At 41.9% G+C, this 24,894-nt stretch overlaps 1 protein-coding gene across 1 annotated transcript in view; it reads right to left on the bottom strand.

The window, feature by feature from the left end:
* Positions 1-24,894, bottom strand: part of EPHA4 (EPH receptor A4) — a 104,149-nt gene that overhangs the window by 8,774 nt on the left and 70,481 nt on the right. The window contains exons 6-14 of the mRNA XM_053986106.1: positions 18,404-18,528; positions 17,080-17,239; positions 15,919-16,030; positions 10,719-10,777; positions 9,848-9,961; positions 9,482-9,667; positions 5,535-5,596; positions 4,683-4,892; positions 2,027-2,176 (exon numbers count right to left, since the gene is read on the bottom strand). Of these exons, the coding sequence (XP_053842081.1) occupies positions 2,027-2,176; positions 4,683-4,892; positions 5,535-5,596; positions 9,482-9,667; positions 9,848-9,961; positions 10,719-10,777; positions 15,919-16,030; positions 17,080-17,239; positions 18,404-18,528 (1,178 nt within the window). The remainder of the gene's footprint in view (positions 1-2,026; positions 2,177-4,682; positions 4,893-5,534; positions 5,597-9,481; positions 9,668-9,847; positions 9,962-10,718; positions 10,778-15,918; positions 16,031-17,079; positions 17,240-18,403; positions 18,529-24,894) is intronic.

The following is a 24,894-nucleotide window of genomic DNA, read 5'->3' as shown; positions in this document are numbered from 1 at the left end:
TATCAGTCAGTTTCGGGTACAGTATGTTGAGACTGTATTTTCCCCATCATTTTTAAGATACAGCAGATCTCTCCCTCCCCCTGTCCTCCCAGGCTAGCTCATCTCTGTCAGTAAGAGAGGCCTTGCAGAGAACCTGTTCTCTCACTGCTGTATGCTCTGAGCCAAGAAATGCAGAGATAGGAACCCTTTTGTGCAGCTTTACAGAAGTCCAACACATCTTAAGTATGTATTTCATATTTAACAGAACCCAGAGAAACTCAGACTGAAATCACTTCAAACCCTCTAAAAAGCACTCCAGAGGCTCTAATGGCTTCTTAGCTCTCTCAGGAGAATGGGACACAACCAGAACTCAATTCTGACATGACAGGGACATGACCCAGGAGCCTTCAGATCTGAATTAATCAATATGATACCGCTGGCAGGACTCACAATGAGACTAGACACCAGGAGTGCTCAGAGACTGAGTTGCACTGAATTCTCTCCTTCTGGACTTGTCCAATTAGTGGCTAAAATCCACTGGGAGGACAAGGTGAGGGATATGCTTGCATTATTAACAGCTATTCAGTGACCACAAATAAAGTGGCTCTCACTCCTCCAGAAAGTATGAAGAGCCTTTTGATTTCTCTTGGTTCAACAGACACTGAGTATAATTTGAAGTCCACTTCTGCTTTGTTGTGAGAAGCACTGCTCTTGCCATCATTAAGGAAGAAAAAAAAGTATGTCTATGCTATGGACTGTAAAGAGTGTGCACAGACAGTAATATTGGCTTTCCCTGTCTTGTTCAAGCCAGCTTTTCAACGTGGTTTAGCAGTGCACAGTCGTAGTGAACACCAGCCTAACATAAAGAGCTCTAATAAAAGCAGCTGTTTGTTGCAGTGAGCACCACTGCGCTGTGCAGACATGCCTGATATAACCGAGACACATCTGGTGTTTTATTTTCTTGCTAAGTCTTGATGACTTCCTGTTAGCAAAAGGAAGGCAAGATTGGGTGCCAGAAGAGACATTTCACATTAGAAGGAAATTAAAATTATATCCCCCATTTAGATTAAATGCCATCCACATCTAGACACTCTTTGAAAACGTTCAGATCTACAGAAGAAAGCAGATGACTTGTAAAATGCCTTAACCACTCCCATGACTGTATATTCAGATTACAATTTTCTTCTTCCCTTACTTGCTTGTAAATCCCCTGGGAAAAGAATTACGGATAATCTAAGACTCATTTTCATTGGGATTTTTTTTTTTTTTCATTTAATAAAAATTCTATTAGCAAAAGCTCTTATTAGCATTATTATTAAATACTCTTCTGGAACAGCAGCCATTGTGCACAGTCCCTCTTGGAACACACTGAAGTACTCCAGATGGTACGGTTAAACAGGACATGCATAATTTAAGAATGGTCATTTACAAAAGCTGCTTTTTAATGCCCTCAGGGGGCATCTATGCCATTGTCACAAGGATGCTCTGACTGATGATCAGAATTGGATTTTCTATGCATTGATTTAGATATCCTTCAAAAAGTAAAATCACCTGGAAGAGTTATAAGCACATTGGAGCTTCAAGAATTAACTACCAATAGGAAGCCCAATCAAATTCAAGTGTTTTTCTCTTGAAGACATTCAGTAAACTCAAGGTATAATATGAACATTCAAATCTTCCTTCTCTTGACAGTATTACGATTTGACAGTTTAAATATATTAGTTTCTCTTTCCTCCATTTTTCTTTAGTTGCTATGTTTTTTACATTTGAAAGACCAAACCAAATAAACCCCATGCACAAAGTATAAACCCTAACTTGAGAATCCCCTATTCTGTGAGCTTAGACAAAGCTTGAAGTACTCAAGGAACTTTAGTTCCAGAGAGGTTCCCTGAGAAAACAGGAGCCTACCATCCACGACATCCTTTTAAAAGCCTGGAATAAACATAGCTATATAGCAATTGCCACAGAAACACATCAGCAGACATCTAAGGACAAAGATGAAGCCATGGGGAGGGGAAAGGCAGGGGAAGCCCAGAAGGACACTCACATCTTGATTGGACATGTCCCAGTAAGGTCTTTCCCCGTAGGACATCACCTCCCACATGACGATGCCGTAGCTCCAGACGTCGCTGGCCGAGGTGAACTTGCGGTAGGCGATGGCCTCGGGAGCTGTCCACCTGATGGGGATCTTGCCACCCTGCCACCAAGGAAAGGAACCACAGGCTGGTGAGGCACTGATGCAGTGGTGTGTATGGTGACACTGTTCTACATATTCAAAGTACAACAAGGTTTTTTGTGTACAGCTCCAGATCCCTTCTGAAAATCTCATCCACTTTCTCTCCTGCTTGCCATAAAGCTGTCAGATCCAACCAGGAGGCAATGCTGCCCATCTGTTTGCTTTAGTCACGAGAAGGAGAACCAGTAAATTGCTAAATGTATTTTTATCAGCCCTCCAAGAGATCTCTGCTTAGGGCTATGCTGAAGCCTGAGAACAAGCCAGGGGTTTTACAAACTATATATTAGAGATTTCGTTGACAAAACAAATAAGTACATGCTGTTAATTACTATTTCCTTGCTTGCCTGTCTGACCTGTTCGGCCTGTTTCAGAAAAATGGGATTATAAACATTTTGCTTTTCAAAAAGGTAAAATAAAGAGAGGATAAACTGGGAAGAATTATGAATACACTGGTGTTTCCCATGGGCAATAGCCCAACTCCTGCCAGAGATGTGAGAAGGCAAGCAAACCTCTGGGCTCTCAGACCCTGGAGGAGGAGTTCAACACCAAACCAGGGTACAAGGCTGCTTTTGATACCTGTTGGAGAAATCTGCCTCTTCTTACAATACTTTTTTTTTTTAACAAATAAAAACACTTGGCCATCTGATTTGGGCCACTGAGGTCCCACACTGTTTAAAAAGGAACTCACTCCATCCTGTTTATCTGATTTTGCCTTAGCTGAGTGATCCCAGGCCAGAGATTTCTCCTTTTGTTTATGCTAATATGCAAGGTGTTTTTAATTGAGCTTTTGGTTTCCTGCAGTTCCATCTGGGGAATGACTTAAGCTGAACAAAAGTTTTTGGATTTTTTTTTCATTTGCTTTTATGCTTCTTTGATTAAGTTTATTTTGGTAGTTTTTTTCCCAGACATCTCCTAGATAGCTTTTATCCATAACTGAGTGCAGTGTGTGCATACTTAATAGTATATTGTTCTACTATATCTCTCAAGTGTTTAATATGGACTGGTTCCAAAGCCAAGGGAAATCAAAAGGGGTCCTTCCCCTGGCTGCTTCAGCCTTCGCATCAGGCCCTTTGTGAATCAGGTTGTGGCAATATGTGCCTTGGTGACTACAAGATGCTCTCTCACTTATATTGAGTTACTAACAGGAACAGAACACATAATTTTCTTAAAATTGTTGCTTTAAAAACTGCATTCTCTTGCAGCCTCTCTGGTTATGCAAAAGCTTTATTCCTCCTTTCAGACACAGATGCACTGACATTGTTTATACATGGTTGTCACTCTGAAAATTGTCAATAAGCTCTTTATATTTAGCTGCTTGAGCACAGTGGAGTTAATCCAAATATCCCTGATCCTTCATTACTGATACCAAATGAAGACAATGACTGCAAAGCAAATGTCATTGACTCTCTCTAGTTTACTCCTGAGAGTCAACAATACCATATCTTCACTTGCTGAATTCAAAGAGAAGCTTTTCAGCCATTTCTGTTTTGCCCTTGTGTGCTTGTCTAAACTCTGATTTCCCTGAATACAGCTTTTCAGACCTCTGCTTCTGCTTCTTCCACTTGCCACCCTTATGAGTGAGAGATATCAAGGCTGGCCAGCATTTAATACTATAGGAGTCTATCATTCCCTGTAATGAGCTGTGAATCCATTAAAGGATGAGTGTTGGGATTAAACAGTAAGATCTGAGTGCTGCAAACAAACTCAGCACTAGGGAGAACAGATGGAGAATGGCAGATATTTTAAAATGAAGAAAATAAGCAATTAAAAAAGGAGACTTAATAAACCGGCATTTTTCTCTTTACATGTATGTTGATATCAGAGGTATTGGTACAAAGGTTGGTAATGGCTGGGATGTTGTTTTGTGGCCAGAATACTTGCATTAGCCCTATTCCATGTGCAGCATATTAAAGTAGCTTTAGCAAAATTACCTAACAGTGGGATGCTGAAATATAGATAAAATGGGAAAGAAACAAAAAATGGAAATGCTGGCCTAACACTTTCCCCAGTCCAAATCATTTAGGTCAAATTTATGATTGGCTTTGTGATGGGCAAAAGTGGATGCATCTTTTTTATTTTTCTGTGGTGTGTCTACACGTGCTATATCAAACATGAGTATGAGCAGCCATGTGGAAACCATGTTTGTAGGTATCAGAAGGAACTGAAATCCAGGCTCTAATTTCTGGCATCAGATTCCTGTCACGTGCTGTATCATGATGAAGGAACAAGAGGAATACATGGGTCACATCCTCAGAAAAGAAATACTGCCGTGGCCACTGCTGTAGCAGCAACAGCATATCAATTTATAGGAGCTATGGAGCCTGGGCCAATGTTTACTTTTAGGTTGTGATTTAGGTTTTCACTTGTGACGGAGACTATTTTAAAACAAACCACTGACACCTCCCACGCAGTCAGACAAAACCAACATGCAGGCACGACAACATGGCCATTTTCCTTCCCTCCTTACCCGTGTGGTGTAAGCTGCCTCAGGGTCGTCCTCCAGCACCCGGGACATGCCAAAGTCAGACACTTTGCAGACCAGGTTGCTGTTGACCAGAATGTTGCGAGCAGCGAGATCCCGGTGCACGTAGCTCATGTCAGACAGGTACTTCATCCCTGAGCCAATGCCACGGAGCATCCCCACCAACTGGATGACTGTGAATCTGCCATCGTTCTTCTGCATATGGGGAAAAGAGCAAAATCACAGAGCATTAAGCTAAAAGCTACATTATTGCCACTGCTGAAATTGGCAAAGAGCAGAGCTGTGGATTCCCATCTTCTCGCAAATAAAATGCAATGTTATTTCCTCACTCTCCTCACCAGTGTCTATAATTCACCAGTAAAGCAAAAACCCAGAGGTTCTGTCACAGCTTTCAGTGATGCAGTATCCTGTTTGCAATGAATCTGGTTTTAATGAGTCTACAGCACTGCAATGCTTTCAAAAACAGAGCAAGTCAGAACTGTTCACATTAAACACATTAAACATTATTTAAGATCCTACTGTTTTAAAAATTAATTTATTTTATAGTCTTCCACTTTATATTTATTCTGGTTTTCGATAGAAGCAACACCAGAAAACAGAATTTCCCAAGTACAAACATAATTTCTTTAAAACTGTGCAAAGAGAAGGAAAAGGAAAGAAAAAGAAAAAGAAAAAGAAAAAGAAAAAGAAAAAGAAAAAGAAAAAGAAAAAGAAAAAGAAAAAGAAAAAGAAAAAGAAAAAGAAAAAGAAAAAGAAAAAGAAAAAGAAAAAGAAAAAGAAAAAGAAAAAGATGTTTCCCAGTATAAAATCTCCTTAGCTTTTGAAGAAATCACCTACCCTGAGGAAGGCATCCAAGGAGCCATTCTCCATGTACTCAGTTATGATCATTACTGGTTTACCTAGAGTGTGCAGAAAGAAAAACACAATTCCTTGATGAACACCAATGTTAATGGGATAAAAATGGCTTGCACATGATTTTACTGCCAAGACACCTGGCTTACACAATCTAATTTAATTTGAAATGCACCAAGCTTATGCCTCAGCTGTGGGGAGCAAGAGATGAAATATTACAGGACAGAAACATTTAATGGGCCCATTTGGAAGGTTAACCCTTGGGTTGACTCATTGACAAGGTCTTTAACTAAAGTGGCTCCTGTTCTCTAAGGAATATGTGAATTGATAATTGAGAACTAAGAAACAAAGATCTGTGCAAACCTGACAAAAATCTTGACTATAATAAATTGCTTGCAGAGCAGAAAATTATATTCGTGAATGCTTTGGTCTTTCTGTCTTTTTTGAAAGATCAGTGCTTTAGGCAAGTTGAAAGCTGCCAGGCGCTACAAGGTATTCCAAGACAACTGGATTCAAGAATGAAAAATGCAGGCTGTTCCTTTCAACCTTCTCTATTCTGAGTTTTTATTCTGTGTTTCCCTCATTATTTATAAATGAGCCAAAGCCATTTGCCTCGTGAAGTCAGCCAGGGGCAAAATGATTCAGTGCCCTGTGTCACACATGGGGCACAGAGCTCAGCAGCACCCAGCTCCCCATGCTGCACCAGGGGCCAAGCTGGGCAACCTGAGTAGAAATGCCATGTTACTGACAGGGGGATGCTTTCTAGGCACTCTCCTGCCTAAAACAACAGCAAATACACAAATAATGCTTGGTGTTGCCTTTAAGAGTTTCATAAAGATTATACATGCTAAAACTGAGAACACATAGGCGCATACAAGGAACACTAATTATTTCACTGAGTTAAATCCTACTGCATATTTGACATACAGGTATTTGTAGAAATAGGTCTGGTAAGATCTCAAAAGAGCGATGGCAGAAGTACAGAAGTAACTCATCAAAGGTCGAATGGCAAAAGCCCAAGCCCCAAGATGAGCACTGTTAAGATGAGCACCTGACAATCAGTGCTGTCTGGCATGTCAAACCTTCCTCTCTCTTATGCTTTACCTACAGGAACTATAGTTTTCTTCCTAAATAAAAGATGGTGTCCCAGAGAAACTCAGCTTTTACTTCCTGGAGCAGGTCTGAATAAGGGAACATTGTAGGGAAAGAAGGCTTCAAAGACCAGGTCACCCAGACTGTAAATAGCTCAATTGCATATTGGCATGGGAGGTACCAGAACTACTTAATTTTTCCTTGGTTCTGTCACCAGCAAGGATCTGCTCCAGAACAACCACCTCTAAAAATTACCCTACCATGAAATGTTACAGTATTTAAAGTTCCCCTAATAGTTTCTACCTCAGTGCATCTTTCACCAAGATTCTTTTCTCTTCATTTGTCAGGGATTTCTGGTTCTGAAGTAACCTTTTTAATTAGAAAACCATATGCAATAGGGACTGACTGTAGGAACATTTTACATTTCACTTAGTCCAACATCTATGTGCGATACGTAACTTATTTCACTCATCATTACTTATTTCACTTTTCCGGTCCCAACCTATCCTTTACAGGCCTTTTACTACTCCTGCTTTTACTTCCCTTCCCTGCTGGTATCCAAATTATTACTGGTTTGGTCCCATGCAAGCTAGCATGCCTGTGAAATGCCATTACGGAATGTTGCAGAGAAGCAATGGTATTGCATAAAGCAAACTGCTCTGGAAGAAGGGCTGAGTGACCTTGGCTGAGCATATCCTTAAGTAAAAGGATGTGCTAAAACATCATCCTCCCTCTAATACACCTTTGAAAGCATTCTTTGGTAGAAAGAGGAAAAACTTCAACCAGATCTGCATATGGCACTGTTTCATTTATGCTTTGCAACTGCAACAGCCACCCTTGCACTGAACAAATACAGCTAAATGAGTATTAATTAACCTTCTTCAATCAAAAGATACTATGTCAACGTAGAAGGGAAAAAAGGAAGACTCTTTCAGTGCATTAACATGTAATTTCATTACTCAGGCACTTCTTTAGCAGGGGAGGGGGGATAGAAAGAGGAGGGAGAAGTTACCATCAGCGAGTCAATTATTAAAGTACTTGACTAGCAGCCAATAATTTATTCATGGTTTTTTGCTGCCTCTCTCAACCCCCATCTATACCACTATTTATCTCACATTTTAATTTTCAGTTTATTAAATGCATCCATTTATCACAGCATTCAGAAAACCTATGGAGAAATGGAGATAAATGTGCTGTTAAGTAGCCCTGTTTCCCCAGGAGTGCAGCCTGCAGTAACAGAGCCGTGAGCATCACTTACTGGGAGCCGGGAACGGGGCACTGCCAGGTCACGCTGCCACCTCCTCGGTGAAAATTCCCAATCATTTCAATTCACTGACAACTGCATTATGCAAATACCTACAGTCATTTATAAGTGCTGGAGCTGTAGCAGCTCAGGGGCTTCCAGCCTCAGTGGGATTTCAACACAAAGATTCCCCTGTTGTCTTTCTTTTACTGAGGTGCTGAAAGAATCACTGTCTGAGGCCAACACCGTGCCTGATCACAGCCCTCCTTCCCCTTTGTTATTACAATCATGGAGAGAGACACTCAGACCTTCCAAATTTAAACAGAGTACTGTATTTTAATTTTAGTTTTGAAGGAGGCTCTCAGTAAAGGATGGCCAAAATTAGTCCCAACTGCTCTTTGCCTTTAAAAGCAAACTGCCACACACTGTATGAGCCATTTTCAACTGTTGAGAGAAGGTAGACCAGGAGACAGCAACAGAAATGAGCAGGGGTAATATTTCCAGAAACAAAAGTGGCAAAGTAAGTATCAGCTCTCACTGACATTCAAGAGGGACAGAGTTTTACAGTGGAACTGATGGTTTTGATAACCTTTTATGAGAGGTACTTTGTTCTTCTAGTGATATTTTACTTTTCAACTTTTCATCCATCTCAAATTTTAATTGCTCCCACTATTAATACCCTGCCATTCATGTTCCTCATGCTGCAGAAGGTGAGCTTCACAAAGTCCACTCTGACTGCAGCTCACAAGATCATTGCCTGCTTTCTATGCTACCCTGAGATGAGCCCCAACACCCAAAGAGTCTTTTAGGATTAGCAATCAGAGCCAGGCTTTGCCACCATGCTACCCAGGGCAGCCGGAGCAGAGACAATACCTACACCATGGCAGTGGCACCTTGTCAGGTGAGACCCAAGCACTGGTGGTCTCACAGATGCATTTTCAGCTCTAGCCTACAGACAGCACCCAGCAAGCACTGTCACTCTCGAAAGCAGAATCAGACTTAAAAAACCCCAAACAAAGCAAAAAGATCATCCAGGTAAATTCTGCAGAGTGAAATTAGCACACCTGTAAACCAGAGAAAACAAATAAGCAAGTTTTACACTAAAATAGCTTGCTTCATTTCAAAGGCTTGCTCCTTCTATCTGTGCTTTGTACTTTAAACATATGACTGTGTAGTTTTGTTTTGGTATTTTTCCCCCATCATTTTGAATTCTTCGCTCACCATCTGCTTTTGCCTATCCTGTAACAATCATCTCAGTCTAGCAAAGATGTGAAAGATGCCTGCTTGGCATAGCAAGAAGGGATAAAAAAAAAAAGCCAACCCCTGCAGTATTAATTCCCTCTACAAAATCTTGTACAAGCTGCCTACAGATAGAATATCAGTTGAAACCGTAAACCCATTTATAGCTGACAACAAGATTAATGACTTGTCCTGCACTGATTTCCTCCTATTAGCTATCAGTGGATCTGTTCCATCTGTCATTTTACAGGAAAGAGGGTAAGAAGGAGAAAAAAAAAAAAAAAGCCAACACACACCACACAGACTTAATTTCTCAGTGACTTCTAAATTGGACTTGTCATGAAAATGACCTACTTACATTTAGTAACTACACCTTCCAAGTGGATGATATTGGGGTGGTCAAATTGTCCCATGATACTGGCCTCACTCAGAAAGTCTCTCCTTTGTTTATCAGTGTAACCAGCTTTTAGAGTCTTGATAGCAACACAGATCTCTCTTTTTCCTGGCACTTTGAGACGTCCACTGCACACTTCACCAAACTCTCCTTAAAGAAAAAGGCACAAGAATCCATGGTCACGAGCCTGAAGCATGCACTTGTGTTGTCAAACTGTTATGTCAGTACATTTGGGAGAACTGTCATACAAAAATCATAGGATCACACATTCCCTAAAAGCAAACTGAAAAGTGTATTTACAGAAAAAAATGCAAAAGTTCTGGCACTTACCCACACCAATAACTTTTTCAATCTTTATGCAAGAGGCATCGATTTCTTTGGCAAATTCCCTCACAGCTTGGTTTGGATCCTCATATGTAAAAGGATCCACATATGTTCTAACACCTGCAAGGCAGAAATGTTTTATTTGAAGTCACTGATCTACATGCTGCTGAACACAGAACATATGAGACTGAAGCCTTAATGATATACAACAGCAAAGAGAGTGTACAATAAAAATGTACTGTAAGCCAGGAATGAGTGATAAGGAAAGAAGGACTTAAGTATTTTTTCCCCCCCAGTGCAATATTTTAAAGTGTAAACATTTAATATTTCCCAATATTGATGTAAGGAATCAGGCTTTTGCCAATTAATGAGCTTCACAAATCACTGCCATCACTAGCATAACCTGTCACGGACCTGTGAGAGTAAAACACATCCCTTTGTCCTGTGGGAGCCAGGTCCTGGGTTTGGCACATGGAAGTAACAGTAGGATTAAGTGCTGGAAAAAAGGCAGCAAAGTTCACATTCCCTTTCTTGCAGGATTGCCTCTGGCCCATTCAGCAACTGCTTTAGCAGAATGTTGTGGGGAAAAATCCTGCCTAGAAATCAAGTGGCTAAGAACAGCTATCTTTCAATGGCAAAAAACAATGGAAACACTTGATAAACCCTTCTTCTCTCTGTACTCTTAAAACATTTTACCCAGACACTTCTATTTTCCCTGTTACTGGAGTAAATTAATTTCAAAGCAGGATGTTTGCAAGAGAGGAAAACAGAAACCTGTTCACCTCAAGAGGAATGTAATCCCTTGTTTCCCGAGCACCAGAACATGAGCCATGTTTTACAACCCAAACCAAAACCCCCAAGCACCAGGGCCTTTTACCTTGGTTCAAGTGTTTCTCCTCATCTGCCTCTTGCTTTGCCTTGCTGTACTTACTGCGCCTGTCAGAACAAAACACAGCGTGTGAGTGCAAAATAAAGATCTCGCTCTGGAACAAGCTCAGTTGTCCTGACCTGCAGAGACTTGAGCTGCTGGCACCTGCCACAGCCATGACACAACACACAGCCAGGGCGGGAGGATCCTCACACTCTCCTACGTGTTATTGGCATCAACAGAGCATCAAAGGAAACACAAATCTATTTGTATCTCAGCATTTAAGAATGAAAAAAAAAGTTTGTGCTTTGGCTGCTTTTCCTTCAAACTTACTTTTGCAATTGAGGGGCCAAATTGCTTTTTCACCATACCACACAGGGATTGAAATGCTACAACAGAGATGTTTTGGTAGATTGACTTTCAAACATCATTAGGCAAATGCCAACATCAATACACTTATTTAACAGCAAATTTAAAACTGGAAACAAGTCTCTTAACACAGAAATCAGCATCTCAGCAGAAAAAAAAGAAAAATCACCAACCCTGACCATCAAAAATTAAGATCCCAAGGATGTTGCTTATTCTTGCTTAATTGAAGGGGCTGAAGAACTCCTGATGGCAGAACTCCTCTACTAACTCTCTGAGGTGGAGGCAATAACATGGAGTATGTTAATTCTATAGATTACTACTTCTACACCTACACCTGTGATATTGTAAGCTAGTTATGTATTTAATTAGTTCAGCTTTCAGCTCCAATGGACAAGGAGCACTACAAAAAGCTAATACAAGAAGCTAGTCCATTAGGGAGGATATTTAGGAGTCTGCTCAGCCAAATGTGTAGGAATTTGAAGTTGCCCAGCATCCAGTGGTATGTAGATGCAGAGAAATTATTTGGGGTTTTACCCACCCATCCTTGAGTGTTCAGAACAAAGCACAGAACAGACACTGATGGAGAGAAGGGCTTACTGTTGCTTACTCTCAGTTTGCCTGCTCCTGGGAAATCCAGGTTTCCCAGCCAGACCCAGGAGAGCTGACTGGCAAGAGGCTGGAGTGGAGAGAAGAGGGAAGGCAGAAGGAGAAACTGAGCTTGGAGAATGGGAGGGGAGAATGGCACAGCCAGAAATGTGCAGCAGCTCCCTGGAGTGGGGCAGGGGACAACCAGGCCTGCCAGGGACACCAGGGTGACACTGGGGTAATCAATAGGCTGAAAATAGTGAATAAGGAGAAGAGGAAAATGAGAGCAGGTACAACAAAGACCTAGAAGATGTGAGTTAAAAGGGGTCAAAAAACTCGCAGATAACAGGAAGAGAAGACATAACTGAGAGCCTCACTTGCAGCACATCTCCCTGAGTCTTACCATACCTCTCCAGTCAGCAAAACCCCTCAGCCCCTTAGCAAAAAACATCTCACTTCCCACTCTGCACCTGCCCTGTGGGGAATGGCAGCTTCCCACTGCTGTCAGCTGGGAGGCCATTCCCAGCCTTTCCCTTTGCAGTCTCGTGCTGGGTCATACAACACACTATGCCAAGAATAAAAAAATACAAATTAACCATTAAACAGAAGGAAGAAAGTCCTGTTTGATATGTGAAGACAACCTGATCTTTGAACCAAGGGTCACAGGTCCCAACATTGACAGGACTTGTGTCCAGACAGAAAAAGCAGGTACACATCCAACCACAAACCAGTGGGAGCTTCTTCTCTTGAAGCACAAATGGCTCCAATTACAGGAAGAGCATTATTAAAACCCACGCTGGATCCAAACATCCATTAAAACAGATTATTTGGCCCAGAACTTACAGCACTGGTATAACAGAGATGAGTAAAATAATGGGATTCTGCTCCCAGCTACTGAACTGTGTAAGAAGGAAGAGGCAGTACAAATCTCACCCAAGGCCACAAAAGACCAGGTCACCTAAGGGAACTGCAGAGATGGTTTCAGGTATTATACAACTTCTCTCAGAAGAAAGAAACAAAAAGGGAAAAAAGATTCTGCATTTTAATCAGGATCCTTCAAATTTATTTGAATAAATAAATTTCAGATGGGAAATACAAAATGCAAACAGACTTTGCATGAAAGCATTTTAAGTATGAAAACAATTCTCTTTACCTTATTTTTAAAAAAGTACAAGCACCCTCACAACAGATTAAAAAATAACCTTCCCTCCCTAAAACGCAAAGACAGCAAAAAGCAAAGGGAAACAAAGGGATTACTGTTCAAGCAATGTAATTGTAGCTTATTAAGTTTAAATAATACATTCTAAACTAACTACCTACTTCCACCTCTCACCGTGTCACCTGTTGACCTCTCTGCCTGGCTTTGGGCAGGACACTGCTGTGTGTCATTGTCCTGGAGAGCAGCCCAGGAGCCCCACGCCACAGGGCACAGGGCTGGGGCTGCCTCTGGGGCAGCTCACCTGAGTGGCAGAAGGGAGCCTTTGTCACAGATCTGAATCCCCTAATTACGGGATTTTGGCAGTGGTGATTAAGTAGCCGGCATTCAGGAAAAGAACACAGAAGCTTTCAGGAACTGCAGGGGTCAGAGACAGGCAGAGCTACAGGTGGGGCTGGTGATGAAGAGGAGTTAACAGCGGGGGGGAATTAGCAGGCACTGAGGTGAAACAGCAGGACCTGGTTGCCATGCCCCTGCTCCCACCTCCTCCTTCCCACACAAAGAGGGGATGGGGGGCTCAGGCACCAGGCTGGCAGAGCACCTGCTCCAACACCACCGGAAAAAGGTGGGCAAATGTGTCAGCAGAACCCAAGATAAACCAATCCATCAGCTGGAAGAATTTCAGACAGAAACTTTCAGGTGACCAGAGGACTTGGTCAGACCATCTTACAAGCCCTTTTAGAAGGTGTCTCTCTCTGTTTTACACTTCCCCGAATCCTTTACAACTCATTTTGAGATGCTGCAATTTCCCTCGGCATTCCTTCAGAGCAGGGTTTAGGAACACCCATGCCATGTCCTGCCTGCTGCTCCATGGCTGTCCCCATCCAAACCTCGGGAAGTTTAAAGGAACATTAGGCAGATGGTTCTCGCATAGCAGGACAGAGCCAAACAGCTTGAGCTGCCTGAAGGCAAAGTCCTTCGACCAATTCTGCTGCAAAGATGAATTTTGGGATTTGAACAATGTCTTGAAAAAAGCATGAGGCTAAATTACCAGTAATAACCCAGTGTTCAAAAGTGGGCACCCAGAGCATATGCCCTGTTCCCACATCGGCTCGTGGATGCAGAGAGGTCGTATCAGCAGGCCAAAGCACAGGTTTGATTGTACAAATATGACTTTTAGGTCATGATTAGATTACAAAACCTTCTCATGGGGACTCTCTGGACAGAAAAGCTTTTTCTCATCTGAAGTAATTTTGGAACAAAGTATAATTATTTTGCTATTAACTTCTGCTGGCGTAAGAACATCGTGAAATATCCCCAAAGTCCACACCTCTAAATGACATTGTGATAATGGTTAAAATCATTAGAGTTACAGTGAATGTTAAAGTAGATTCTGTTTATTGAGAGCTACTTCCAGCTACTGGAGAGCTGTGTATTAAGGGCTATTAATTAGCAAGGCACCATGCATTAGTATGCACAGAGTAGTTTCACTGTCCTAGTATTTCATTCATCTTGCTCTGTCTTTCCCCTTCCATGGCCTCTCTGAGAGAGACCAGTGCAGAGCCACGGAACATCCCCGAGCCCGTGGCCACCAGGATGCTTTTATCTCCATTGCCACCAGTGCCTGGGCCCAGCTTTTGTCCCTGCTGCCCACCTGCTCTGCGGTGCCTTTGTGTGACTGCACACTCGTGGGCAGAGATAAGTGAGCAGACAGCCCTGAGCAGACCTGTCTGAGCCCAGCAGGTCTGTCAGTACCTGGCTCCAGGCAGCCTCTCCTCTGACAGCTTTATGGCCGATCCTAACGAGAATCAATACGAGGGCAAGGGGTTGACAGTTCATTTTCTAAAGAGTGATCCATTGAGGGCCAATCACCAAGCAGTGTTTATCAGCCTTGGAAGAGACATTTTTTTATAGGGGGAGAAGGGGAAGGAATAATCTCAAAGCAGCTCGACAGGCTCAATTCTCCAAGGTGGCGACTCATAATTAGAAATCCAATGTATCCTGCTATCAATCCTATCTTAAATAATAAAGTGATCAATAAAAGCGGAGAGGAGATTAAGTCATCAAGCTCAGTGATGCTGTTTTCTGTTGCAATGGCTTTCAATAAACCTGTCTCTCCACACCACATTTTCATATGTTCTGCTCTTCTTTCCTCTTGCCAGCATGGAGGCTTTGAGTTTAATACCCACAGAAAGCGATCACAATGCACATCTACTTTCCAGATATCACAATCATAGTCACTTAACTGCTCCCCAGGACAATTTAAAGAGAGCAAATGAAGAGGAGTTTGAGTGCATTTACAGCTGATGCCATTAAACTGACCAACAGAGATTGACAAAACGTGCATCCCTCAGATCCCAGGCTGCAGATGCAGTAATGATACAGAGCAGTTTTATCTCAAAATTACACTGAAGCAAGATTATGCTGATCTTTTTAAACGAGATTGAACACAAACGTGAAGACAGAAACACTCACACTGTGTTTCTGCTACACTGTCCTCCCACTCACAGGATTCTTCCTGATGCCTGGGTTGAATCTGGGAGAATGAACAAGCACTTGGTGGAAGATTATGGTGCTGCATCGATGAAATACCCATCGATCCAGTTCTGCTGTGTTACTGCTTCTGATGCTGAATGACTGTGGCTGCCATTTTACAGTCATATCCCCTCACACCAGAAGGTCTAGTACAGACTCATAGACTAATACCAAAATCACCAGCATGGCAGTCTGATGGCTTAGTTAACAAAAGTGCCGTTGTTTATTCCCTGTCTGTCAGGAGTCAGTGCAAGAAAATCTACTGTACCCATACCATTAAACTTAACTTCAAATTACACTAACCACAAATCTCTAGCTGGCTTGCTTCTCAATGCCAGTTATTGGAATCAGCTTTGCATTTGAAGGGCAAATAGAGCTGGAACTATTGCCATTACATCACATGCTGCTTGGTACTAAAGTCGAGAAGATCAAAGCTACACGGGAGAAGGCTTGTAATGCAAATGTACTGTTTATGATGCTAATCAAAGAATTTAGCTTTGTTTGGAGGAGACAAAAAGCTCCCTGATGAAAGAGAGAGAGGGAGAGAGAAGCTTAAATTCTTACCTCCTGCTGATGACAAAGGCTGCAATGAGAATGACCACAAGAACAACACTGCCAGCCACTGAAACAAGAAGCACTGTGGGATTGGTACCATCGCCAATGATGGGGGAAGGAACTGAAAACAGAAAAGGGAGCATTTGTGTCAGACAACCTCAAAAAAATCAACCTAGGTAGCACTCAATGAGCTTTCTGGCTTATAAAGGCAGTTTAGAGTAGCACTCACATCTACTTTCAGGCCTTTATTATATAGTCATTTGACACAATTTTTCCAACTGTTAATGAGCTAAAGACATGATGTTTGATAATGATTTGGGGAGTTTCAGTTCACCAGGAACAAGGATTCCCTCTCCTTCTCCCCTCCAATGCTGCTCAGAGGGTATAATGACTAAGTTTTTTGCCTTTCTAATTGCTTTCCACACTTCTTTCCTCCTCCTTTTTCTTTCAAGGGGACCAGATGATCACTCCACAACTGACAGTAGGAGAGTAAGTAATTTTAAAATGTCTACTCTCCTCCTGATGGATTGTTTTCAGTTGTTAACATCCTGAATGATATTGCCACTAACTGGCATGACCTTAAATTGATTTAAGGAGACCTCTATGTCCAAAATAAAATAGGTTTGGTCACAGTGCCTTTCTGCCACTGAAAAGCAAACATTTTGGGGGCTAAATCTGCATGTTTCCTTAAGCAAAGTGAAAAGCCTTACTGACAACATAGTTTGAACATTCTTGTCTTTATCTAACTGTCTAAAGAAAAGTGCAAGTATGGGAGCTGATGTAGGACACCTAACTAATCTGTGTCAATAGCTTGTAAAGGGGAGTAACAGGGCTCTATTCTCCTTGAAATAATATATTCCAGAAACGTGCAAATGTCTACTTTTCCAAAAACAAAATCTCTCAAGCATCAGTGGCTTCCAAGAGTTTACAGGGTGCCCGTTTCCTTACGCCACAGTGAAGCACTGCTAGAATCTACAATACAGCATATCCAAATAGATGCCTCGGGCCAGCATCATGCCATCACCAAACAGCCATGTGGCCACAGAGGAACATTTTCTCAGAGCACACACAGCACAGTCCAAGCATCCATCGGGAAACTCCCACACACAGCCCAGTTATAGCTGCACTCTCTGCTGGAGGAGAAGCTGAACTGGGTGGGAATGCCATTACCTGTGTTAGTGGTGAACTCGAAGGGCCCGCTGAAGTCTCCGTAGCCTGCTGCTGTCCTGGCCCGCACGTGGAACACGTAGGAGGTCAGGGGGTTGAGGCCTTTGATGTCGGTGTTCCTGGAGGCCGTTTTCACGATGCGATAGCTGCGCTCGTTCTGGTCCTGCCAAGGCAGAGCACAGCGGTGCTGGAGTGAAACTGTGAACCTGGAACCCCAGTGCCTTGCCAAAACTGTCTCATGAAAGATGAGTAACAGCAATGGAATTCTCAAAGTACATCCTGAGGGCTCCTGCTGCTGGCCTTGCTCAATCCCCCTAGCACTGTGTGCTGCATGGGGCTCTGAGCAAGCCAAAAAAGGAGGATGAGGCAGTACGTGTGACGCTCATATATCACTGATTATTTAAGAAGTCACACAATGAAAACCTTTGGAAAACAGCCAAGCATTCAAATAGGATCCTCTTGATGAACAAGCACATTTTATTCACACATGCTAGCACTTTCTTTTTCTTCCTACCAGCTAGAAGCCATATAAAAAATGAAAAAAATATTTTTAAAAAGAAAAACTTAGAAAACGTCTTCCAGAAAGTCCATTATTAAAAATTGTTCTATTTTTGGCCAGAAAATCTATCAGAAAATGTAATAATCTAGCTTCCCGGCAAATCAGATGCCTTTTAATGTATGTGGAAAGCAAGTAAGTGATTTTTTTAATAAAAAAAATTAGAAGTATTCGTGTGCATGCAAGAGACAGCGCACAGAAGCAAGAGCAGGTAATTGTTCATTTTTGCAGAGAGCCTTCAAAGAAAATAGCTCTTTTCATAATTCCCTACTTGAGAAGTTATTTGAAGGAATAACATCTCCCTCTAACTTGGAAAGTATGAAGAATCTAATTTTCTCTCCTTATTCTCTATTAAAAGCCAGCCAGTCCACACTATCACTCTAAGCAGAAGCTGTCGGCAAACAGATCTTTTTATTATGACTCGGTTATATACTTCATTATTATACTTCTGTCTATGAAGTAAAGTTAATGTCTCACTTCTGCTGAACACTATTGACTCTCATTATAAATGTGATTGCTATAAAAGCTCAGTTTCTAGGTAGGAAAGAAATAACAAAATCATCTCATACTGTACAGCGGGAACAGCCTATGAGTGTTACTCTTTCAAGCAACTATTCAAGTGCATGAAATCCTTAACTGGATTTTATTAAACTGAATCTATTTGCTTTCAAATGATGGAATCCTATCTGGAAATAAACCACATTGGAATGAAGTAAAAAAGCTGTGCCCAAGCCCAAAGGGAACTCCTTGCTTGTCCGTTTTGAGCAGTACCTTTTCATAGTATTTGACCTCATACTCCAGGATGACTCCATTTGGCCTGTCAGGTTCCAGCCAAGCCAAGGCAACACTGTGCCTTGTTATCTCCTTAGCCTGGATCAATGCAATTTGGGACGGAGCTGCCAGGAGAAAAAACAAACAAACAAACAAACAAAACATTATAAGCAATCATTTTGTTTTAATGAGGAACATGTATTTTTAGTTGTAACTTTCACATCATGAGCACTTTCAGAAATCATGTTTTTCTTGGGGGTGGGGGTGAGGGGAAATCAGAAACATTAAAGATTTTTCCTGTTTTCTCTATCAAAATTGCATTTAATCATCTCTCAGAGAGATTGGGTTTGTATGCTGGACAGTACTAGATAGGTGGGTTTTGAAATAACAACACAGTTGTCTAAGCACTGCAATGTTCATGCTGCCCAGGTAAAAACCTTCATAAGAGATCAGGGTATTAAAAGGATCTCTTATTTTTGTCCTGTGTCATTTTGGTCCACAGCCCTCTCTTCTTCCATCTCTTAAAATTAACTGATGTTATTCCATTAGCTATTTACTTTAAATGATTTATGAAGTTCCTGAGATTCCTATCTTGTTTTCTCTAAAGCTGAGAAAATATTGCCACTGAATTTTGTAAGGCCAGAGTAAAGCTGAATACATATGAATTTGGGCCCTCCCACTAAAACCAGGAAACTTGTATTTCAACAGTCTGAGCCAATTTGTGCCTCACAACTTGCCCTGCTTACGCCCAAATCTATGAGCAGTCCCTGGAAAATGGCCAAGGGCCAGATTCTGGCTATGATAGCTCCTTCCCAGCCAAAAGATACCAGAGACTGATCCACTGTGTGCCAAAATGGCATCTCCTGACCCTGTCCCATGTGGTGCTGCACTGATGCCATGAATAGAAAGAGCAGGATTGCACCACCAAGGGTAAGGGCTGCAGCATTTTTGGAAAAACTCTACCTAGCAACAAGCTAAACTCCAAGACCCTTTAAACTGTATCTGTGTCAGTAATAAAGGCTGCAATGAAGAAGATAATGGAAAACATCTCTTTGTGCACCATGCACTGTCTAAAGAGCCCCTGCTAATGCTGAAGTTCAGGTTTCTGACTGGCTGGAGGACAATGCCTTCTCCCTTTGCCTGTGATAGCAGCAGATTCATGGCTGCGCTGGGGAACGGGTTTTCTGAAGATTTATGAACCCGGCTGCCCCTTTCTTGCTGTTGTGTTGCTGTGTGGTCACATCTCTAGCCAGCTGTTATCAAGCTCTTTTGATGCTGACAATAGCTGGTATAAATGGTGGAGTCTCCAGGGATAAAAAGGGACATTCATGAAATTTTTAATCTTATCTAACAAAGCTGTCCTGTATAACCAGAGATTAGAGGTCTTCCTAAATTGAATATATTTCTTCTTTTGTCCTCTGATGCTGTAGCTGCTCTTTTTCCCCCACTTCCCTTTCTTTTTGTTTCTTTTTCTACCTTAAACTTTGGGATGATGATCCCTGAAAATGTTATAAAGTTAAAGGTATCCTTGAAACAGATATCCTTGAAAACTACCAAGAAAGGCAAATAAATAAAACAGTCACTTTAAATGAAAGGAAAATTGAATGTTGAAAGCCTCAAACCTACTTGACCATATCAGACAGTTCTGATGGAAGTGAAAATAACCGGTAGATGCTGCAGTCACAAAAGGGTGTCTCCTCTTGATGTGAAACCATCAGGGAGCTGCTTCCCTATTTACTATTTGACAGTTTGGCATCTCTGTTAGAAATGCCTCCAAAACCTTTATCTCTTTTTTCTTTGTCTGTCTCTCACAGGCAAAGGCAAATACTGAATGACAGAGGAGACTATAAACACACAGCCAACAGGGAGGATCCAGGTGTGCTCCATCAAATTATATCTGTGGCACAACTGCAAACCTGCTTAATAACCTCACACTTCCTCAAGAGAGAATCAAACCTTTTTTTAATTCCCTCTGCAATAAGAATACTGCTCAGCTAATAAATTAGAAATCAGATTTGTTACCCTAAAACACACACGCACACGCCATTACTGATAAACCAAGCGGAGAGAAATCTGCTTAGTTAATCTCTGCCTCATGCAGGGCAGACAAGCAATTCTTTTTACTGAGAATCCATCACTTATGCTGGTCTGACCTCAAGAACTGTAGGGATAAAGTTCACTTTCTTTCCTTTATCCCCTCTTTAACTTCCTTGGTTTTCCATTTCATTTCAGCAGGCATCTATATTGGAATTTAGTGAGTCCTTCAATATTGGGCTGGTAAATGCTGTATGAAAACACATTTTCTCTCTGTTGTAAAATGGCTATTTGCAGCAGAAGAATTCATATTAACTAAGTCTTCTAGTGAAAGACTCTCAGCTTTATATAGCTTAACAAGTGCTTTCTCACTTCCCCCCAAAAATGGACAGCTGATCTTAGGCACTACACCATACTGGAATAAGCAACACGCTCCTGGCTTCCAGGACACAAAAAGGACTTGTACATCAATTCCTTTGTTACTCCTTACACTTTTAAGATTGGCCCTAATTTTTTCCTTCCTGTCCTTTATATGCAAATTCATCCTCCTTAACATTTAGTATCTTCTTTTGTCCTGGATTCTGCAGATGAGCCATTTGTTCCTGACTTTGTTCAGACTGCACATCCTGTCTCTCCATACGTTAAACAGAAATCCAAAGAATGCCAAAGTCCAACCACAGAATAGCAAGAAGTCTTCAAGAGTGACATCCCTGCAGCACAGACCTACAGTGGTCTATGCAACAGGATGGTGAGCTGAAACTCTGAGGTCCTACAGTTATCCCACTGCATGGATACAATCCTCAGTTACCAATTCCCTTTTATTTCTGCAAGTAGCCCTAAAAATCAGGTTTACTTTTTCCCCTTGCTTTTCTGGATCCATCATCTGACCTGAAAGACTGGACTCCTGGAAGAACAACAGTTTCTCCCTGCACATGTATCACCAAAGGGCCTAAGAGTCTGGTCAATACTGTCCAGGACAAAGAAGATGTCAGCACTGCCAGCTCAACATGGCACTCCAGGCAGCAGACACAGCCTTCTGAGTGAGCTTGTGCAAAATATTTACGTTCTTTGTTCTTCTGCCTTTTGCCTTTAAATTGCCTCTTAGGGATGATGTGAAGATAAACATGTAACAGGTTGTAAAATGATGCTTTGATCACAAGCAGAATAAAAGAGAGAATACTCTCTTGTATGTGCGTGGGCTAGCTGTTCATTAGATGCACACATTCCTACATAAAACACATTGAGGACAGCTTGACCAAAAAGAATAACGTTCACAATTAAGGTGTTCACAGTAAGATCCCATGAAACTTATGGAAGGGGGCGGGAGATCACTTTTTCTTTCACCTTTTGCACTTTCCTCCACCCTGCTCCTTTATGTTTGGAAAGGAACAGTAAGCAATGACTTGTTTCTCAATCATCACTGCTTACAACAGCCAGCTTTCTGCCACACGTGCACAGACTGCACATACCAAGCACCAATTCTACCAGAACAGCCCATTTCACAGAATGAGGTATTTTGGTGTCTAAAAAGGGGTCTCCCCTTGAACAAAAGCACCAAGTGTAACTTTCCTGAGTTCAAAGCTCAGCAGTTCCTCTCCCTTAAAAACCCCACTCCCTACTGATGTGAATGCTGCAATTTTCTTTCATCTACTTCCTCAATAACCTGCCATTAAACACCTACTAGTAGTTTTATTACCTCAGTTCTGAGCTTGCAGCCTACAGAGAGAGAAGGAGCACAGATGTACTACAAAAACTTCACCCAAATGCCATAAAGCCATGTCCCAAGGCTAGCAAGTGCTGAATTGTAGCAGTTTTGAGGCACTTTAAAGGATGGCAGAGGCAGAGTGTCAGTTTTTCATTACTGGTTCAAATTAGGAGGGGTGGGGGGGATGGAAAGAGGGAAAAAAACAGGAAATAAATAGATGCAATAAAGTCTCTGGCATGTAGGCATCCATGAGTGAAAACAGCCCTTTATAAAACTATGGCACATGAGTACTCAGATATCAAAGATACACAATGCCCAGTGCTTTATTGAAGATGCCTTCTTACCCACAGCGGGGTTTACTTTCCACTCCCCACGATTTGAATTTAAATGGACCATGTTTACTCAAGGGGTCTTTCACTGACTGAAAAATATACCCACAGTTTGTACATTATCTCAGCTAAATTCAAATAACATATTTAAATTTAATTACTTGAAGCTTAGGGGTTTTCATGCTTTTCTTTATTCCCTCAATTGCACACAACACTTATTTGTTCTTATCAATGGCTATGCGCTTTGTCAAGCATCAAAATTAAATGCTTGAAAGCACTAATGATGTTACTGTGATTAAGGGTTTTTACCTTCCAGGGTAGATACTAAAAGCCTGCTCCATTATTAATTACTAACAAAAACAAAAAAAAAAAAAAAAAAAGAAAAGAAATCTGAGACCCTAACACTGAAGAAAAGTCCACTTAGAAATCAAAGCAAGAAAATAAAAGGTCTTTCATTAAAAAATCTTCTCTTGATTAGGACACAACATATTTAAGGGAACCTGGCACATTTCAGGTTTTCCCTTTGACTATTTACCTTGTAACTCTGTGGGTGTTTACATGAGATTTTGTAAATTATATTAGTAAATAATCTCACAGCAGGAAAATTATATACAGCACAAAGAATCAAATACAGTTTTAATAATTTCTAAAGGTCCATACTCACACTGACTTCAAACTGAGGGAAGAGAGAAATGTCCAACCCTCTTTAGTTACATAAAACGAAAACATATTTACCAGAATAAATTAAGAAGAAGGCAGCACTCTTTCACAGAATCACAGAATTGTTAGGATTGAAAGGGACCTCTGGAGGTCATCCAGTCCAATCCCCTGCCAAGGCAGGGTCACCTGGGCAGGTTACACAGAAATTAATCCAAATGGGTTTGGAATGTCTCCAGAAGGGGAGACTCCATGACCTCCCTGGGCGGTTGTTCCAGTGCTGCTCTTCCTCATGCTGAGGAACTGCTTATGTTTCACTTCATGGCCTTTGCTCCTTGTCCCATCACTGGGCACACTGAAAAGAGCCTGGCACCATCCTCTTGGCACCCCTTTGAGATATTTGTGTGCATTAATGCGATCTCCCCAGTCTCCTCCAGGCTAACCAGGCCCAGATGCCGCAGTCTCTCCTCATAAGAGAGATGCTCCAGACCCTTCATCGCCTTTGTGGCATCCACTGGACTCTCTCCAGTGACTCCTTTTCATTTTTGTACTGAGGATTGCAGAACTGGACACAGCACTCCAGATGTGGCCTCACCAGGACCAGAAAACATTTTAGCATGACCACAGTTCCAAACATATGCAGAGCGTATGTACAAGGCATGTATGTCCATCAGGATAAGCACAGGAAAGGCTCCTGCACGTGTGTGAGGTGATGTGCACTCCCAGATTAGATGTCTGTGCACATCTGAAGAGCCAAGCTGGAGTCTGGCATTCCCATTCCTCACTGTCAGCATGACAGCTACGCCTTCTCCCAGGGACCTGCCAGAGTCTGTGGGCTGCCTCTGCACTTTAAAAACTAACCACATGCATATTTGGGGCTTTTTTCATTATTCCTTCTGTAAAAGTGGAGCAAACATTCGTACTAGTGATGATTGGACCAGGTTAGGACTTGGACAAGGATCTAGAGGCCTGATTGCTCAACCAAGCCATTGGAAGCTTCCCAAGACATTCCCGAGTCCTCTGTCTTCCCACCGTCTGCCTCTCCTTCCCCCAGGAATGACGACTGGCGAGGAACACCTCCCAGCCTGGAGAGTGAGACACACCAAGATTCAGGGCAGCATTTCCACGCTTTTAGCGTTTAAAGCAAAGTCTTGAAATCTCCGCCTGTGGAGTAAAGCGCCCGCGGTTATCCACCCACACACGAAAATCCCGGCCGGCGCAGGGAGAAGCAGTGTGACAGCTGAGCTTGGCCTCCTTCTCCCAATCCCTTTAACCAGCCCTAACGCTGCTGAGCTGAACTTTCCCTCCTTCCTGCTAGAAATTACACTGCTGAGGGAAAGCACCAGCTTGGCCACAGCATATTCTCACAGGACACCTTCACCCCAAAGTAACAGGCACGAGGGATCTTCCCTTGCTTTCCAGGCTCTGCAGCCCAGTCACAGACCTCTGGGAAAAACAAGTGACAGGCTCTCAAACCTAGGGACCAGCTCACATCAGTTGTTTGTAATGACATGCTCATAAAGAAAGGAGCTAGAAAATGAGATTTTAAAGACTGTTAACACAGTATTATTATGTTTTAAACATTTCCTCTGTTCTAAAGTTTTCATTTCTTGCCTCTCCCAAAAGAACCTTTACTGCAAATCTTGCCAAACCACAAAAGCTGGCTCTGACTTGCATCAAATCAAAAGCTTGAAGGAAAATCCAGGCTCTCAGCAGCAACAAATAGTAGTAGTTGAGGATTATTAGAGTGCTGTACTTTTACCACC

Source organism: Vidua macroura, chromosome 10 (genome assembly GCF_024509145.1).
Source record: "Vidua macroura isolate BioBank_ID:100142 chromosome 10, ASM2450914v1, whole genome shotgun sequence".
Taxonomy (NCBI): Eukaryota; Metazoa; Chordata; class Aves; order Passeriformes; family Viduidae; genus Vidua; species Vidua macroura.
The sequence above is the reverse complement of the archived record's forward strand: the minus strand, read 5'-3'. Positions and strand labels throughout refer to the sequence as shown.